We start from the raw sequence: 20,249 nt of genomic DNA on the forward strand, positions 1-20,249 counted from the left end.
CAAGTTATTGTGAAAGCATAACTATATACATTTCTAATCAGGCATAGATCAAGTTACTGAGAAAGTATAACTATATACATTTCTAATCAGGCATTAGAGTTTTTGAGAAAGCCTAACTATACGCATTTCTAATAAGGCATAGATATAGTTACCAAGAAAGTATAACTATATACATTTCTAATCAGGCATAGATATAGTTACCAAGAAAGCCTAACTATATACATTTCTAATCAGGCATTTAAGTTTTTGAGAAAGCATAACTATATACATTTCTAATCAGGCATAGATCAAGTTACTGAGAAAGCATAACTATATACATTTCTAATCAGGCATTGATATAGTTACTGAAAAAGCATGACTATCTACATTTCTATTCAGGCATTCAAGTTATTGAGATAGCATAACTATCTACATTTCTAATCAGGCATTCAAGTTTTTGAGAAAGCATAACTATGTGCATTTCTAATCAGGCATTGATATAGTTACTGAAAAAGCATAACTATCTACATTTCTAATCAGGCATTCAAGTTTTTAAGAAAGCATAACTATATACATTTCTAATCAGGCATAGATCAAGTTACTGAGAAAGCATAACTATCTACATTTCTAATCAGGCATTCAAGTTATTGAGAAAGCATAACTATCTACATTTCTAATCAGGCATTCAAGTTATTGAGAAAGCATAACTATCTACATTCTAATCAGGCATTCAAGTTATTGAGAAAGCATAACTATCTACATTTCTAATCAGGCATTCAAGTTATTGAGAAAGCATAATTATATGCATTTCTAACCAGGCATTCAAGTTTTTGAGAAAGCATAACTATGTGCATTTCTAATCAGGCATTGATATAGTTACTGAAAAAGCATAACTATCTACATTTCTAATCAGGCATTCAAGTTTTTAAGAAAGCATAACTATATACATTTCTAATAAGGCATAGATCAAGTTACTGAGAAAGCATAACTATATACATTTCTAATCAGGCATAGATCAAGTTACTGAGAAAGCATAACTATCTACATTTCTAATCAGGCATTCAAGTTATTGAGAAAGCATAACTATCTACATTTCTAATCAGGCATTCAAGTTATTGAGAAAGCATAACTATCTACATTCTAATCAGGCATTCAAGTTATTGAGAAAGCATAACTATCTACATTTCTAATCAGGCATTCAAGTTATTGAGAAAGCATAACTATATGCATTTCTAATCAGGCATTCAAGTTATTGAGAAAGCATAACTATATACATTTCTAATCAATCATAGATCAAGTTGCTGAGAAAGCATAACTGTACATTTCTAATCAGGCATAGATATAGATACTGAGAAAGCATAACTATATACATTTCAAATCAGGCATATGCAGAGATCAAGTTACTGAGAAAGCATAACTACTGTGTACATTTCAAATCATGTAGAGATTAAGTTACTGAGAATGCAAAAATATATACATTTCACATCGTGCAGAGATCAAGTTACTGAGAATGCATAAATATATACATTTCACATCTTGCAGAACTCAAATTGCTGAGAAAGCATAACTATATATATTTCACATCAGGCAGAAATCAAGTTACTGATAAAACAACTATTTACATTTCACATCAGGTTGAGATCATCACCATGAAATAACTAATACATTATCAAATTATTATTCACCATGTTTGAATACAGCTTTTATGTTTTTTGCATTACATTTCAAAATCAGATACATTTCACATCGGGCAGAAATCAAGTTACTGATAAAACAACTATATACATTTCACAAAATGTAGAGATCATCACCAAGAAATAACTAATACATTATCAAATTATTATTCACCATGTTTAATACAGCTTTTATGTTCTTTGCATTACATTTCAAAATCATATATATAAAAATTCCAGTCTCAAAAGTTTCTGATTGTGTTTTGGAAAGTATGCATGTTTACCTAATTTGGGAAACAGATTGTAAACGAATGTTACTAATAGAATTCCTAACACAGTATTTTGAATTATATAAATCAGGTTGGTGATGAGATGTTACATATCAGATTTTTTAAATATCAGCAGCAGTGGGAAAAAATATTTGACAGTGTCTGCATCAAGCAATGCTTTTGTTACAAATGTATGTTACTCATTTTTTGCTTTAATTTAAAGCAGGAATAGTTTGAGTGTCACAACTGATTTTTAAGAAGTTTAATTTCTCTAGCCTCTGTACCTGCTGGATCACCAGTTTCATTCATGCCCATTGCTACGTACTCATTAGATTTCAGATTTAAATAACACATTTTATTCTGAATTGAGGATGAGTTCCTTACAGAAATTCTTGCAGAAAAAAGTGTGTAACCATGTGCATTGAATATAAGTAAAAATGTTCTGTAAAGGGCATATTGGTAACATCAGTGTAACATGTACCCCACTGTTTCCAGTACATGGAGTGATATGTGTAAGTGGGTTTGATATCACATTCTTCTTTTTTAAACAAAAATGTGAACAGTAATAGCTTGTCTTTAATGGAGAAAAAAATACCCATCATGCATTAATTCTGTCAGATGATGTAATGAGACCATGAGTAATTCCGAAAACATCAAATTGTGAAAGAAAAATCTGATCGTGCATGGAACAAAGGAAATATTACCCAAATTAGGAATATTAAATAGAGTAAAAATGCAAACTAACAATGTAAGAAAGTTAAGTTGACTTAAATCTGTCAATTTGGTGTTGATTCATTTGAAAAGACTTAAATGTATTTCATACTCTTCAGAATAGTATGTGCTTCAGTGATTGTACAATTTGATGGCTTGCTGTTGGGGTAGAGAAGAAGGATATTGATTTTTGGGGTCAAAAGGTCAAACATCACTTGCTGTAACTGAAAGAAAATTAATAATTTCTGCAGAATAACTAGAGTTCCATTTATAACTTTATGCATAACTTGCACTTGGGGTAAAGAAGAAGTATATTGTTTTGGGGGTTAAAAGTTCAAAAGTCAAAGTTACTATGACTAAAATGATATAGTTTCTGTTACATTGGTTGTACAGACTGAATCAAACTTAGTGCCTGGTTTACACTTTGAATAAGGAAAGAGTTGTTGATCTTGGGTCAAAGGATCAAATGTCAAGGTCATTGAAAGAATAAAAGAGGTTTTCACATGATAATATTAGTTCTGCATCACATATCTGGAGCAACCTCTGCAATTGTCTTGGACTTTGGGTGAAAAGATAATTGTAAAAGAAAGGAGAAAAATTGTTTCTGCACAAAAGCTTCAGTTATCTACCATTTACCTTCACCAAAGTTTTATGGATGGCTTGTATGTTGGGTAAGAGAGAAGCCATTAATTTTTGGTCCAGATGGTGAAAGAACATGATCACAGACTGAATGAAGAAAAAATGTGTTTTCTGAATAGCTCTACACCAGTACCTTCACCAAAGCTTGTGGATGGCTTATACTTATGGTGTGGAAGAGGCATGTTGACTTTCAGATCAAAAGGTCAAAGGTCAAAGGTCATGGTTATTTCTGCCCAAAGAAACATGTGTTTTGAAAAATAACTTTAGTTTTAGAACAGGTAAATCATTAATCTATAGCCAGTATTGTTTTGACATTGGGTTAAATGCTATACATACATACGCACCATGGGCAAAAATAGGTATCCAATATGTCCACCACTGCAGCTTATTTACAAATCTTCAAGATTTGTTATCAGTGAAGAATATCTAGAGGTGGTTTTAACACTGCAGCAGAGGGGCCCCGAGTGGTCTAAAGCGCTCTCCGTTACGGACCACTGCCATCTCACCTCTGTCTGTGTGGGTTCGGGTCTCGGATTCAGCCAATGCGGGGATGGGAGAAAGCTTGCCAGTAGCTTCTTGTGGGTTGGTGGTTCTTTCTGGGGGTTTTCCAAGGTTCTTCCTCCACCATTAATACTGGCTGCCATGTATAGCCTGTCATGTGCTGAAAAATGGCGTTAAACCCTACAACAACAACAACAACAACAACACTGCAGCAAGGAAGATCTAGTCTTATCTTGCATTCTTCAAAATTCTTTCCATCCAGTAGAAATTTGGTATCTTGGAGTGACTTGTGTTGGTCCTAAATGAAAATGATCCATATCGACCCACAATATAGCCACCATGTTATCTCTATTCCACGCAATGGATGTTTATAGTCACATGGAATTTTAATGACAAGATTTATAATACCTAGTTGCCAGTTGTATTCCAATATGGCTGCCATAACACATCTCGGGGAAAAGATTGCTGTTGCTACTCCCCTTGAATGGGTGGTCATATGGATGTGTGGTTTTCATCAAAGATTTCCAATGATGTCTGCTTGGTCCTGAATGAAAACAAATTGTGCCAGTCAGACAACTAATATATCCACCACTTCAGTTAATGTAAAAATCTAGTTATTACTGAAAAATATCTAGAGACAGTTTCAACATTCAGCAGTTAAATTTGAAAAAATGATCTTATCTTTAATTCCTGGAAATTTTTATTGGCCAGTAGAAAGTCTGCCACTTTGAGTGACTTGTTTGATGAAACCAGAACAGAGCAGGTGAAACATTCTGTAGCATTCAACACAATTGATGTTAATGTGAAAAATATTTGTCAGAAAAGTAAACAGTGAATATACTTAATCCTGTTGAAACCACTTTAGACCTTTGAATTTATGTCATCTTAATTGTGATTTTAATATACTAGGTTGGCCTGGTAAAGTGGCACCAGGTCCGAAGATGATGGTGCGGCAGATTTCCGAGATGGAGGTTGATGACATTCCATTGCCTGAGACATTACTTGAGACTTCTGCCCAGGAAGAAGATATGATAGTGGATGTGGTGGTAAGAGATTGGGTTGATTTTCGAATGACTTAATTGACAGATTATATGACAGAAGAATGCCTCCGCCAGCAGCAATGTCATTGTTTTCAACAGTTTGAAAATTTTGTGTAAAAGTGTAAATTTGAATAAACACTGAAATGTATGGAGTGGAATATGCCACTCAGCTTCACATTTTACAGGGGATCAGCAATGAATTTTTTTTTGTCATTTCACTGCTTACTATCATTGTTTTAGGTTAAGGTCTGATTTTGGCATTTCACTGCCTACTATCACTGTTATAGGTTAAGGTCTGATTTTGGCATTTCATTGCCTACTATCATTGTTATAGGTTAAGGTCTGATTTTGGCATTTAACTAATGAGCTTGTTTTTTTTTACAACATATCTATACTGTTAAACTTATAGTACAAGTCACATGGGTCATGTATGCACATTTGCTCATTTTAAAGTAAATACAAATTGTTCTTTTAAAATTTAATACTAATTTTCTTTAACCAAAGTCTATTCATTCCTGATCATTGACTATTCTGCACCTTAACTGTCACCAAGAAACTTACAGACAAAAATTATTTATTGCTATGGACTTTTATGTACTAAACTCGGGTCAAAATAAGAGTGCGTCAAGTGGAATTGTCACAACCAAAGGTAGCACGAATTTGTTTATCAGTTGTGGACTTTACAACTATTCATGAAAGTTACTGAGTTGTGCATAAACAATTTATCAGTTTATTTTGTGTCTATACTCTTGTACTAACTACTAACCCAGATGAATTTAGCAGATTTGTGACAAATTTTAACTGCAGATCCAGGTAATTAGCAAAAATAAAGTTAAGTTTTTTATTCAGTTGTTAGTAATTATGGCATGTAATATATAGAGTGCTCTTTTTATGCTCAGATTATGCTTTTTTGCAACTTATATTAGTAAAGATTGTGCTTATACAGTACAAATTTGTTTATCAGTGTGCATAGCGTTCATTGTGACAACACAGCACATGACATTCTATCTGGATTGTACTTGATCACACCTTTAGTTTCATTTCATCTAAAAATGTCTACGTACTTTAATGTTGATTTTGCTGTACGCACCTCTTGGGGCATCTAAATAATGACCTTCCAAAGCAGTATGGATGTATACAAATCCAGATGAAGTGAATACTTGCCACTTAAAGGTATGTAGAATCAAATTCTAAACACTGATACCATTACTGAAATAGTTGGTGTTGAATGCCTACATGACTTGTGTGACTGAAAGTTGATGAAGTGATGCATTTTAATGAGTGCTATACCATAATCACAAATGTAGGCCACTTTGACTCATTTCATGCTTCAGTTTCATTTATTTCAATTGTTTTTTTAAGTTGTTTAAGAATTGTTCTTTATAAAAGCTGAAATTAGATTATTGAATTTATCGCAATTAATACTGACCACTAAAGGTCAGTGTGACCTACAATTTCACATTTTACTGGCTTAAGTTTTGCATTGATAATACTGGTATACCTATAATACTAGTATACCTAAAGACCATGTGTTTAGGGCTCAAAATGAAATGAAGCATTTTGATTTTTAAGTTCTTGAAAGATACTAGCAAATTATTAATACTCTGCACCTTGCTGGAGCTTTATCTGTTGGTCCCTTCACCTTATGAAGATCATTTGATTAATTATATTAAAGGCCTTGACCTTTGTGTAGAATGTGCAGCATGTGACCTATGAATGAGGAATCATACATTTGCTGTTCTCCATATTTCATTAGTTACCTGTAACTAGTGATCACTACTCCTGCATGAATAATAATGCTAATTTGATAATGCATCTCTGGTTAAATATATTGAATGGTACCAAAATTAAGCTAATTAAGGGTTTAGTGACTTTTATAAAATCTAGGGTACTGACCTAGATTATTGACACTTGGTAAGGGGAATATTATTAATGTGTACTATACCCTCATCACATAAATAGGTCAATGACCAATATTTCATGCTTCACTGACTTGATTTCTGTCTAAAGCAACGTTGATGCAAGAATGATCAAACTAGGTGATTGTATGCATTCTTACTGATAATATGCCCTTACAACAAAAGAATGATCAAACTAGGTGATTGTATGCATTCCTACTGGTAATATGCCCTTACAACAAAAGGATGATCAAACTAGATGATTGTATGCATACTTACTGGTAATGTGCCCTTATAGCAAAAGAAGGTCATTGTGATCTTTTAAAATTTAATTGACTTAAGGTAAATTTTGCATATAGCTTATGACTACTTTGGTGTTTTATCTATTGCATAATAATGCAATAAGTGGAATCATGAAATTTGACAAGTTCTAAACCCTCAGCTAAAAATAGGGTAACTGACTCATCACATTGCACTGACTTTGGTTTAATGTTTTTACTGTTCATACTGCAATCATTAAACAAGTTTTGTATACATCTCTTGTAGTACCACACCCATATCAAGAAAGTCACTGTGACCTATATTTCTTCTTTTACTGGCTTAAGTTAAGTTGCATTTAGCTTATGACCCCATACATAGCACTCATCTGAAATGAAACTTGGGCATGTATCATTATGAGCACTACTCCTTTATTCCAATAGTAATCAGTGCCAGATATATTTCATGCTTCAGTTAATTAGATTAAATTTTGAGTTTGATGTTCATTTCTCAGGCACTGTTCACGCTAGAATCTTCAAATTTTTGATTATTTGCACCTCAGTTTCTACCACACTTTTACAACAAAAGAAGATTGTTGTGACCTATATCTCATCCTTTACTGGCTTAGCATAACCTTTGTATTTAGTTGATGACCACATTAGTTTTTGCCATGTTATATGATCCATATATGATACTCTCATACCAAGAATCATGAAGTTTGGTTTGTGGATGCATCTTGACAAGTTTTGCAACCTTTTTGTCAAATGGGATCTCTGTGACCTATATTTCATGCTCATTGACCTTATTCATATTTTGTATATTTAAGTTTATGTTTTGGTTCTTGTGTGTCAATAATGAAACTTGATGAATGGATGCATCTTTGTTTCTATTACTCCCTTAAGACCAAAGTTGATCACTGTGACCTACATTTAAACATTAATTCATCAATGCTAGACCTATATAAATTCTAGTCTACTCAGAAGGCCGCTTCTGACAAATGCAGATGGAAGTGGTGTCTGAGGCATTTACCATTAACATTAATGATGCCAACGGGTACTCAGATGTATCAATGTGACTGATGGATGTCATATGACTGAAATTTTTTAGAAGAGAGCAATTTTGTTAAACTTAAAAACATGTTGCATCCGAACGTCATTAAGGGATGAACCATGACAGGTAGAGGATAATATAACATTCATCATTTGTGGACTTTACGACTATTCATGAAAGTTACTGTCAACATGTAGATGAGTTAAAGTGAGAGTTGTGCATAAACAATTTATCAATTTCTTTTGTATCTATACTCTTGTACTAACTACTAACCCAGATGAATTTAGCTGATTTGTGACAAATTTTAACTGCAGATCCAGGTAATTAGCAAAAACAAAGTTAAGTTTTTTATTCAGTTGTTAGTAATTATGACAGGTAATATATAAATTGTTCTTTTTATGCTCAGATTATGCTTTTTTGCGACTTATATTAGTAAAGACTATGCTTATACATTTCCTGGGGGTTGGCATGTGTGAACCTACAATAAAACAGTTCATGTTCACATTTAATACAATTTCCCTTTTGAGTACCTGGGTAACCAATCGTTAAGACTGATGGTTACCAGGTAGAAATTTCCAAAAATTTTGACATCTCTGCTTAACATTACAGATCCTTCATACATCTCACTTCTGTCCATGTGAGTTAAAGTCTTGGCTCAGCCAACATGTGTATGTGAGAAATAATGCCAGTAGCTTCCTGTGGGTTGTTGGTTCTTCCCAAGGTCTTCTTGGGTACTTCCTCCACCATTGTATTGGCTGACATGTATAGCTTATCATATCTGAAAATGTTCATTGAACCTCCACGAATGAAACATAACCGCTCCGGTGGCCTAGTGGTTAGAGCAGATGTGGGAGGTCGTGGGTTCGATCCCCGGCTGAGTCATACTAAAGACTTACAAAAATGGTACTAATAGCTTCCTCGCTTGGGGCTCAGCATTAAGAGGTTAGTGTAAGGACTGGTCGGCCTGGTGTCGGGATAATGTGACTGGGTGGGACATCATCCTACATGTCTGCGGCAGGATGTCCCAGTGCTAGACATCAGTATAAACTGCCACACTGCAGACATCGTAGCGATATGACTGAGATTTTTTTAAAGCTATGTTAAAAATCCAAATCACACACACAAAACATGAAGGTGGAAGTAGGAATAAACAGGTTTATTCAATAGTCAGCTTTCCATTTTAAGGACTATACATTGTATATTGTGACACATTACCCTCAGAAGGATAACTATAGGTGTGAATGAGTATAGGAATCAGATGAGTGGAATGCATGGTGCATGCTGTGCATGTAAGGCCTCACTTGTGGTGGTAAATCTGGGTAATTATTGATACAGTGCCAAATATATTTCAAATTTCAAATTTTAAACTGATTCAGAGTTAAAATGTAAAGATAATCAAAATATTTAGTTAGCAAAGGAGTTAAGGTTACATTCTGAGTTTATGTTCTATATAATGCTATTAGTAGTTGCAGGATAATAGTGAAAGTAGAGTTGGGCTGTGTAATTAATGATTACACTTGGGTTGGCGAGTGGAAGACCATTTCATGAAAGGTATATCATTGTGAGCTATATTTCATATTTCATTGACCGGTTATGTCCGAGGTTTACATAATTATATCATGTTCTATGGGTCATACAAATATCCTTAACACCAAATGCTGGTCAGTGTGACTTATATATCATGCTTTAACAAGTTTGTTTAATTCTTTACATTGGAATGTTTCTTCTGCACTTTTGACTTGGGGTTTGATCGCCTGTAGCTATGTACAACACCTTAGTTATGGGGCATTCATGTCTCTGTGAACATATTTATCGTTTAGCTGTATCAGGAACTATTGAAAAGCTGTTTTAATATTTTTTCATGAGGCCAATATGGAGACATACAGACATAAGGTGATATCAGTTGAATATTTTGTCCAAAAAAAACAAGTTATAATGGTTGATAACCTTGCATATCCATTTACCTTTCAGCTTTCTGAGATTAGAGAACAGCTAAGAAATCATCCAGAGCAGGTAGGTAACCGTTGTGGATAGATAACTAATTCACTTTCTTCCTTTCTCTTAATTACAAATTTCAAAACAAAACTACAGTATAGCCTTGTTTGTATGACTTTACTGCTATCATTGCTGTAACAACATAGTGAATTGGAAACAATATATAAAGTAACTGAAAATTTAACTTATTTGGCCAGAAGATGCATTAGTCTGGTTTTTCAGATTAAAATATTTTGTGTTGGCTTTAAGGTACAAGACCAATTATTTTCTGTTGCTGAGAGAGATAAATGGAGGGGAACTGATTCCTTGTTTTTGTAGTAAAATTGAAATCTATTATAGAAAATAATTGAAGTACAAACATGTCTGTGAATGAAGTTATTTTTCTGTCAAATACATCACCTGGTCACATTACATCAGGGTCATTTTCTTTGCTACCTCTGAATCCAGCCTTTCAGAAAAGACAAAAACTGTTTGTATATCATAAAGACAATGTTGCAACTCTTGTGGGTTGAATCCCATTTCTGTCTGTTTATCATAAAGACGATGTTGCAACTCTTTTGGGTTGAATCCCAATTTTGTCTGTATATCATAAAGACAGTGTAGCAACTCTTGTGGGTTAAATCCCATTTCTGTCTGTATATCATAAAGACAGTGTAGCAACTCTTGTGGGTTGAATCCCAATTTTGTCTGTATATCATAAAGACAATGTAGAAACTCTTGTGGGTTGAATCCCATTTCTGTCAGTATATCAAAAAGACAATGTAGTAACTCATGTGGGTTGAATCCCATTTCTGTCTGTACATCATAAAGACAATGTAGCAACTCTTGTGGGTTGAATCCCATTTCTGTCTGTATATCATGAAGACAATGTTGCGACTCCGGGTTGATTCCCATTTCTGTCTGTATATCATAAAGACAATGTTGCAACTCTTGTGGGTTGAATCCCATTTCTGTCTGTATATCATAAAGACAATGTAGCAACTCTTGTGGGTTGAATCCCATTTCTGTCTGTATATCAAAAAGTCAGTGTAGCAACTCATGTGGGTTGAATCCCATTTCTGTCTGTATATCATAAAGACAATGTAGCAATTCTTGCGGGTTGAATCCCATTTCTGTCCACTAGGTGGCAACCATTAAACCCAGATGTGAAAAAATTTCACTTTTGCTGTCATGCTGTAAAGACATTCTTCTGAGAATTAATTGTATTCTGTACTTAAATTCAATCATTCCTAATTTTATTGTCAGTGGTATAGTATGTCAAAATGTTTTATGTGGTTCATGCATCATATTTTGTAAAATCAGGTGAATTTATTGACATTTATCGTTATTGTAGCATTCATTTTTGTCACATTTAGAGCAGTGACATTTTGACCTTTGGAAATTTTATAGAGTATATGCAATTTTATTTGTGGTTCTTTGCAGGATTTTCTCAGGTTCTTCCACCATCAGTTGTTCTGGCTGCTATGAATAGCCTATCTTGCACCGAGAAATAGTGTTAAACTCAAAACACATCAATAACAACACTGCAAAGATTACAATAAAGTGCACAAAATGCAAGTGATTTAAAGTCATGGAGAATGTCTGTGAAACATGCCTTTGTACAAACTGCTTAATTCAACACAGACCCATAAAGTATGTGCTATGTGGTCTAAAAATGCATGGTTTAATCTTTCTCCAATAATACCTGATTTCATTAGAATTAATCCCTCTTACCCTTACCCAGAATGTGCGTATTCTTTAAAGATTAGCTCTTTGAAAATTGGTTACATCCATTTATAACAGAAGCCACCTAGTTGGTAGCAAAGGGAGTTAAATTGTCAGTATTGCTTCCCTTTGTCCAAAATAATTAACAGATACATTTTTCTTTTGTCTTTCTGAGAGTGAGTGGTTCGGAGGTAGCATGGAAAGTTATTCTTAATGTATTTGGTAATCAGGTAAGTATCTGAGAAAGATAATTTACTAGAAGTTTGCTTTTTTGTAATTGATAAATTCTTTATGTAATTGTGCTTAAATATAATCTTCTCAACATTTCATTTTTCCTAACATCATGCACTCTGTCACTCACTTTTTGATTTCTGCCAATAGGTTGTAGGCTCTCTAACACAGAGTCTTTACTCAGGAGGGGGAACAGTTTGTCAAATTGCTGATGAAATGCAGACAACAGTAAGTAGTGTAAATAGACTTTTTATATCCTCAGTACTTGCAGGGTGATTTTGAATTTTGGACCCGACCTTATGCCTCATTAGCTCATCCTTTTGTCCAGCCATCTTTCCTGAAAATATTATTAGATAAATTTGGAAATAAATACTTTTGTAGGTAAATGAAAATTAGCAAGCATATTTATATGTTGATGGCCTAATCATCTTCAGGCTGTAATTCTTGTTTTTTATATGGCACCCTGCAAGCAATGCATGTTGAAGATAAAGGAAAAATAAGCCTCTTAATAAGTGTTAGTAATCAGACCAGAATAATAAAAAGGAATTTTCAGATTTTTATGAATAAAAGCAAGAAAGAATCAATTACATTTATTGGGCATCACATGTCAGTTTGATTATATATCGTGGTGGAAGATCTGATTGCAATCATCACGTAAAATGGGGAAAAAAATTCCAAGAATTATGTCAAGTTTAGAGATAGCAATGAGGCAGTAAGCTGTATAGAGTTTGGAACTGAAATTTGTGCAACTGTATTATAGTCTTAATATTCCTCCCCGTTTGTACCCCACTACTGATTTCAAAAACAGAAATTTTTAATGTGGAAAAAGGTCCACAGAACTTATCAATTAATTCATTGATTTATAATTTCTAACCTGAATGTGACCAGAGTGGCCCTAACACTGGCATTCTCTGCACCTTTCATGCTTAACTGACTTTCCATACTAACACAGCGCCATGTTGCATACACTATGAGTGAGTTGATTTCCTCAGACAACATTTTGACTTAGTTCATCCTATTTGGTAACTGCTGAATAATTCAGTACATTATCATAATATTGAGAGTTTTGAGTTAAATCGCATTTGCACACATGTACATAGAAATTAAACCACTTGTTAAATCCCCTGAAAGGCATATTTGTAGTTGTCATTATTTTGCTTGCTTGATGGGACATTGTAAATATCTGAAGCAGACGACATAGTATTTTTCTTCTATGTACATGTTTAGTCATACATACACCCATTCACTGAAAATGGACTTGTCCATGAACTGGAAATGACTGGCGAACAATTTCATCTTTTGGACTGAAAACTTCTGTTTGGAATGAAGCACGCAGATGATAACAGTGTTAGGGTCCTGCATGGGTATAATCAGGCTTGAAATTATAAATCAATAAATGAACTAAGTTCTGTGCACTTTTTATGACATTAAAGATTTCTGTATTAAAATAGGTATAGAGGTACAAACAAACGGGGAGGTATAGTCAGACTATACTGGTTAATAAGGTATGTGTGTACTTTACAAACTTTTCACTTGAACCATTGCTGCATGTTTGGAATACCAAACTTTTAAATATATTGACCATCTTTACAATATATATTTTGTAACCCTTACTCAAAAATGGTCAAACTTATGGAAAAAAATAAATCACCTTACTGAGATGGTCTCAGTAGGGTTGGCAGGTCTGTTGTTTAAATACAACAGGTTATATTCGTAATGTATGTATAATTTTTAATTATTTATAAGCTGCTGTTATAGTAATTGTTAATTTTGTATTTATATATTTTATAAATGTCATTTGGTGTATTTCAGAGCCTATATATTGTGATAGACACCAATGTATTCATGGACCACCTGTCTTTCATCAGTGATCTCAAAGATCAGGTTTTAGAAGGTCAGTTTCTCCATTTTATCAAAGCTGAATTGCCTCTTGTATCTAGAATTAAACTGAAATTGTGACTGTGCAGTATGTTAATTATAATTTAACATTTCTGTTTAATCTTTTATAATCAAGATAGATTGGGCCAAATCAAAGCTTCACATTTCATCAACTTTACAGGGCCCCGAGTGGCAGAGTGGTCTAAAGCGTTCTCAGTTATGGATCACTGCCATCTCACCTATGTCTGTGTGGGTTCGAGTCTCGGCCAGTGTGGGTATGTGAGAAAGCTTGCCAATAGTTTCTCGAGGATCGGTGGTTCTTTCCGGGGATTTCCCAGGTTCTTCCTCCACCATTAATACTGGCCGCTATGTATAGCCTTTCTTGTGCTGAAAAATGGCATTAAACCCTGCAAAAACAACAACATTAATTTTACAGCATTTGTTAAAAAGCAACACTTAAGTTCTGCTGGAGGTCTTTTTCACCACAGTTATCTTGGCCCTTTAGGTATATTAGTCATAGTTGTGTGATTATGTCACCACAATTATCTTGGCCCTTTAGGTATATTAGTCATAGTTGTGTGATTATGTCACCACAATTATCTTGGCCCTTTAGGTATATTAGTCATAGTTGTGTGATTATGTCACCACAGTTATTTTGGCCCTTTAGGTATATTAGTCATAGTTGTGTGATTATGTCACCACAGTTATCTTAGCCCTTTAGGTATATTAGTCATAGTTGTGTGATTATGTCACCACAGTTATCTTGGCCCTTTAGATGTATTAATCATAGTTGTGTATTATGTTACCACAGCTATTTTGGCCCTTTAGGTATATTAGTCATAGTTGTGTGATTATGTCACCACAGCTATCTTGGCCCTTTAGGTATATTAGTCATAGTTGTGTGATTATGTCACCACAATTATTCGACCTCATTGCATATCTATACAGAATTATATTACAAGGTGTGTAATTGGTGAATCCATGGCAAACTGCAGGTGCATGAAAATGGTAAAGAGAGAATTTGCCACTTAGAACAACAAAACATATTTGTAACTTGTACTGATCATGAAAGCTTTTGATTGAAATAAAGCCAGTAGACGTGGTAGTCTTGCAAGAAATTAGTTTAGAACATATTTCCCCATCAACAGAATAATTATGGAAATCTAATTATTTCAGTTATTATAGCTGTTATTACTTTAGCTGTATGTCATACACTGTGAATAGCAATTTATTGCAAAAAGTTAATGGATTATGCAATCAGAATTTTGAGATGCTGTCTGTTGTCTTAGGTCATTCCAATGTGGGTATTTGAGAAAGCTTGCCAGTAGCTTATTTTGGGTTGGTGGTTCTTTCCGGTGTTTTCCTGGGTTCTTCCTCCACAATTTATACTGGCTGCCATGTATAGCCTATCTTGTGCTGAAGAGTGGCATTAAACCCTACAACAACAACAACAACTTAGGTCATTTTGCTCCATGTAGCCTATAAAGAATTTTGAGATGCTGCCTGTTTACTATGGTCCATTTGCTCCATCTAGATCTATTGTTACGTATATCTGATTTAGTTCATATTTATTTTTATTTAATTGTTTGTCAGTTTTTAACTTTTTATTCTATTATATGCTATTATAATGTAAATTTATTCACTGAAAATGATATTTTTTCTAGAAAATTGTTTGACCTTGACTGTTAATTTGTAAACATCAGGTGTTGATCTAAATTCTGACCTTGTTTGAGAACTTGTAGCTACCTTCGTAAACAAGTTCCATATTATTTTAAAGTGATTGGTTTTCATCAGGGTCATTTTTGGTGTATGTGACATAAACACTATCATGTCCCCCCCCCCACCTTTTTAATTTTGCAATTTCAGTTTTTCCATCACGCGCGTATGTTAGTTTTAATAGAGATGCTTTGAGAGAGATTTCTCAGTTTTGGGCTTTTTATACTGATGACAAGTTATTTTGTTGTGGCCAGATTTATAGTTCTAATTTTCTTCAGATCAGCTGGATTTCAAAAGGATTAATTCTTTTTTCTCTGGAAATATTTTGAGGAGTGCTTACACAGAAATTTTGGAAAAACGTTGCTTACAAGTTTAATTGGCTTTCCATCACTGGAATGCCATTATTTGCATTTCTACAAGGAACTGTAGATAAGCACAGTACTGACTACAGCATACATCATCATCATCCATCTTGTATTTTCCACCAGGATTCAAACTTGAAATTATTAGAACATTTATTACTAGAACTTTTGCAATTTTATTCATGGATTATTCTTAGATTATTTTTTTTTATTTGATTCTTGAAACCGTTAAGTTCTCCTTTTTTCGTTTTTACAGAATTTTTCTAGGGAAATAAATTATTTGTTAAATTTTAAAAAGTTTGTTGTTTTCACTTTTTCTGTGTTACTGTTTATTCGAGCCTAAACACATAACACTATATAGTTCTGTGATGCTGGCTGTCGACTTAGATCCATTTGCTCTATGTAGGCCTACATAGTTTTCAGATGCTGGCTGTCGACTTAGATCCATTTGCTCTATATAGGCCTACATAGTTTTCAGATGCTGGCTGTCGACTTAGATCCATTTGCTCTATGTAGGCCTACATAGTTTTCAGATGCTGGCTGTCGACTTAGATCCATTTGCTCTATGTAGGCCTACATAGTTTTCAGATGCTGGCTGTCGACTTAGATCCATTTGCTCTATGTAGGCCTACATAGTTTTCAGATGATGGCTGTCTACTTAGATTCAGTTTGCTTCATGTAGGCCTGTATACTTCATGTTAAACAAGAGTTTTAAATGATGTCCAGTATTACAAAGTATCCATGTTAATTTCTGTTTTATATGTTGAATGATTATGACTGAGAAAGATCAGAATTTATTTTAGGAATGTAGTTTACTCTCATATAAATTTGCAGAAATGTAAGTTAAACACGTCCTTTTACATATTGGGCATTGGTATCAGGAACATTTTCGTAAAGACTGTAACGATTGAAAGATGTGACATTATGAATTGAGCAAGAGGCAACTACTGGTCATGTTTTTTTATTCACATATACAATGATGACATTATCCAAACTAACTGAAACCAAAGTTGAAATCTGCCACTCTTAAACCACTGTGTTAATGCCATGATCATCAGAAACAACTCCCTTTTCTTGTCAGCATAGTTTTGTTATTTCTTTTTCTTTTATTTTGGTATTTGTACAGGTTTAATACACAAAATTAAATACATACAAATATGCAAACGTTGACAGGCAAAACCATGAATTTAAGAACCCACAAAAATGTCTTTTTGTACAAAGCTACGAAAATTGAGACCAATGAAAAGAGTAATACTACAGTATATGAAATCTTTCTTTCACTTTGAAACCAGCCTTTTTGTTTCTTATGATCTTTGAGGAACTCCAACTATCTGAATTGGAATCACCAGTCTTGGATCTTCGTAGCCAGAGCAACATGGGACTAACCAGGTGTTGGATAATTTTTGTTGTTTGAAGGTGGTATGCCCATTTTTTTGAAGAACGTGCTTAACATTAGAAGTAATATTTATCTCACATTTTGAGCTGGACATTACTGAAATTGATACAACATGCAGTACCTGTAGACTGTCATTGCTGGTATTGCACATTACTGAAATTGATATAACATACAGTACCTGTAGACTGTCATTGCTGGCATTGGACATTACTGAAATTGATATAACATACAGTACCTGTAGACTGTCATTGCTGGCATTGGACATTACTGAAATTGATATAACATACAGTACCTGTAGACTGTCATTGCTGGCATTGGACATTACTGAAATTGATATAACATGCAGTACCTGTAGATTGTCATTGCTGGTATTGGACATTACTGAAATTGATATAACATGCATTACCTGTAGACTGTCATTGCTGGCATTGGACATTACTGAAATTGATATAACATGCAGTACCTGTAGACTGTCATTGCTGGTATTGGACACTGAAATTGATACAACATGCAGTACCTGTAGATTGTCATTGCTGGTATTGGACATTACTGAAATTGATACAACATGCAGTACCTGTAGACTGTCATTGCTGGCATTGGACATTACTGAAATTGATACAACATGCAGTACCTGTAGACTGTCATTGCTGGCATTGGACATTACTGAAATTGATACAACATGCAGTACCTGTAGACTGTCATTGCTGGCATTGGACATTACTGAAATTGATACAACATGCAGTACCTGTAGACTGTCATTGCTGGTATTGGACATTACTGAAATTGATATAACATCCAGTACCTGTAGACTGTCATTGCTGGTATTGGACATTACTGAAATTGATACAACGTGCAGTACCTGTAGACTGTCATTGCTGGTAATGGACATTACTGAAATTGATACAACATGCAGTACCTGTAGACTGTCATTGCTGGCATTGAACATTACTGAAATTGATACAACATGCAGTACCTGTAGACTGCCATTGCTGGCATTGGACATTACTGAAATTGATATAACATACAGTACCTGTAGACTGTCATTGCTGGTATTGGACATTACTGAAATTGATATAACATACAGTACCTGTAGACTGTCATTGCTGGTATTGGACATTACTGAAATTGATACAACATACAGTACCTGTAGATTGCTGGTATTGGACATTACTGAAATTGATATAACATACAGTACCTGTAGACTGTCATTGCTGGTATTGGACATTACTGAAATTGATATAACATATATTACCTGTAGACTGTCATTGCTGGTATTGGACATTACTGAAATTGATATAACATACAGTACCTGTAGACTGTCATTGCTGGTATTGGACATTACTGAAATTGATACAACATACAGTACCTGTAGACTGTCATTGCTGGCATTGGACATTACTGAAATTGATACAACATACAGTACTTGTAGATTGCTGGTATTGGACATTACTGAAATTGATACAACATACAGTACCTGTAGACTGTCATTGCTGGTATTGGACATTACTGAAATTAATATAACATACAGTACCTGTAGACTTTCATTGGTGGTATTGGACATTACTGAAATTGATACAACATGCAGTACCTGTAGACTATTGTTGCTGGTTGATCATGTGACTAGGTCAGTGCAAAGACAGTCAGCTTCATTGGTCATGCACTGGCAGGTACATCAAAAACCAAGAGAGTAATTATCATAAATTATCTTAATTATATACTCTGGACTATCAGATACATAAGAAAAGGTGTCATTTGAGTGATAAGGCATAGAATTATGTGTCAGTATGCTTCATTAACATTAGTTTTTCAAATATATTGGGAAACATTAATGCATATTAACACTGATGCATTGTGTATAGAGAGCAGGTGTAAAAGAAAATCCTTTGCTAGAGAGCCAGAGATAATAGAAAATTGATACCTGGCAATCTTTTCTCCCAATATGAAAGCCATGTTGGTGAACTGAAAGTGTAATTTTAAAAACTGGCCAAAATGGCATGTTAAAAAGTATAATGGAATTAAATATATTTTTCAGCAACAAACTTTAGATCATTAAATTATCCCTCTGTGTACCTACAGCATGGTGCCTGAATTATCTCCATATAATTCTGTAGTTAATTGTTGAGTGGTTATTATCAGTAAAAGTTCACACAAATTGTTGGCAGCCCATTATCTGATTAAGTAATCATAGTGCATAGTACCAGCTCCCCTCCCGCATCTGAGGTGGATGCTCTAACCACTAGGCCACTGGAGCCTCGATCTCCGGCCGAGTCATACCAAAGGCTTACAAAAAATGGTATTAACAGCTGCCTCACATGGTGCTCAGCATTAAGAGATTAGTGTTAGGACTGGTCAGCCTGGTGTCAGGATAATATGTCTGGGTGGGACATCATGCTACATGTCTGCAGCATGATGCCCCAGTGCTAGACATCACTATAAACTGCCACATTGCAGACATTGTAGCGATATGACTGAAAAATTATTAAAGCTACGTTAAAAATCCAAATCACATCACATCACACACCAGCTCCCCAGGCATATCTGCCAAGCGTACCATTTTTCTGTATTTGTCCAGTATTTTGGACCTGAATACGGCTGAATGTTTTTCTTGTTAAAAATCATTTTTGTAATAAAATAATTAAATAAAAAATTTCATAGCAATTTACTGTTTATAATAGGCACCTGGTTCAGTTTTAAAAGTAAATGCATCGCATGTATATAGAGATAGAGAGTTCTAAAATATGATTGGTTCATTAAAATACAAGGCTTTAACCACCATATTGGATTGCACAAAGCAGTTGCCACTATTACTGTATCTCAGCTTAATATTCGACTTCTAGTCATGTTGAAAAGGAAAGCAGATGATTCAGACATTTTTTCCAGCAAAGAAAAGAAAACAGAACTGAAGTACAATTGAGCCATCTTGTTTAGATTTGTGAAACCTTCTGGTAA

General features: G+C 34.3%; 1 protein-coding gene across 1 annotated transcript in view; it reads left to right on the top strand.

Annotated features, from left to right (window-relative positions):
- LOC149777805 (uncharacterized) overlaps positions 1-20,249 on the top strand; it is a 100,881-nt gene that overhangs the window by 19,338 nt on the left and 61,294 nt on the right. Inside the window, exons 4-7 of the mRNA XM_089938857.1 lie at positions 4,682-4,818; positions 9,990-10,031; positions 12,099-12,176; positions 13,761-13,842. Coding sequence (XP_089794983.1) covers positions 4,682-4,818; positions 9,990-10,031; positions 12,099-12,176; positions 13,761-13,842 — 339 coding nt within the window. The remainder of the gene's footprint in view (positions 1-4,681; positions 4,819-9,989; positions 10,032-12,098; positions 12,177-13,760; positions 13,843-20,249) is intronic.

This window comes from Sinohyriopsis cumingii, chromosome 17, assembly GCF_028554795.1.
Source record: "Sinohyriopsis cumingii isolate HCF-2022 chromosome 17, ASM2855479v2, whole genome shotgun sequence".
Taxonomy (NCBI): Eukaryota; Metazoa; Mollusca; class Bivalvia; order Unionida; family Unionidae; genus Sinohyriopsis; species Sinohyriopsis cumingii.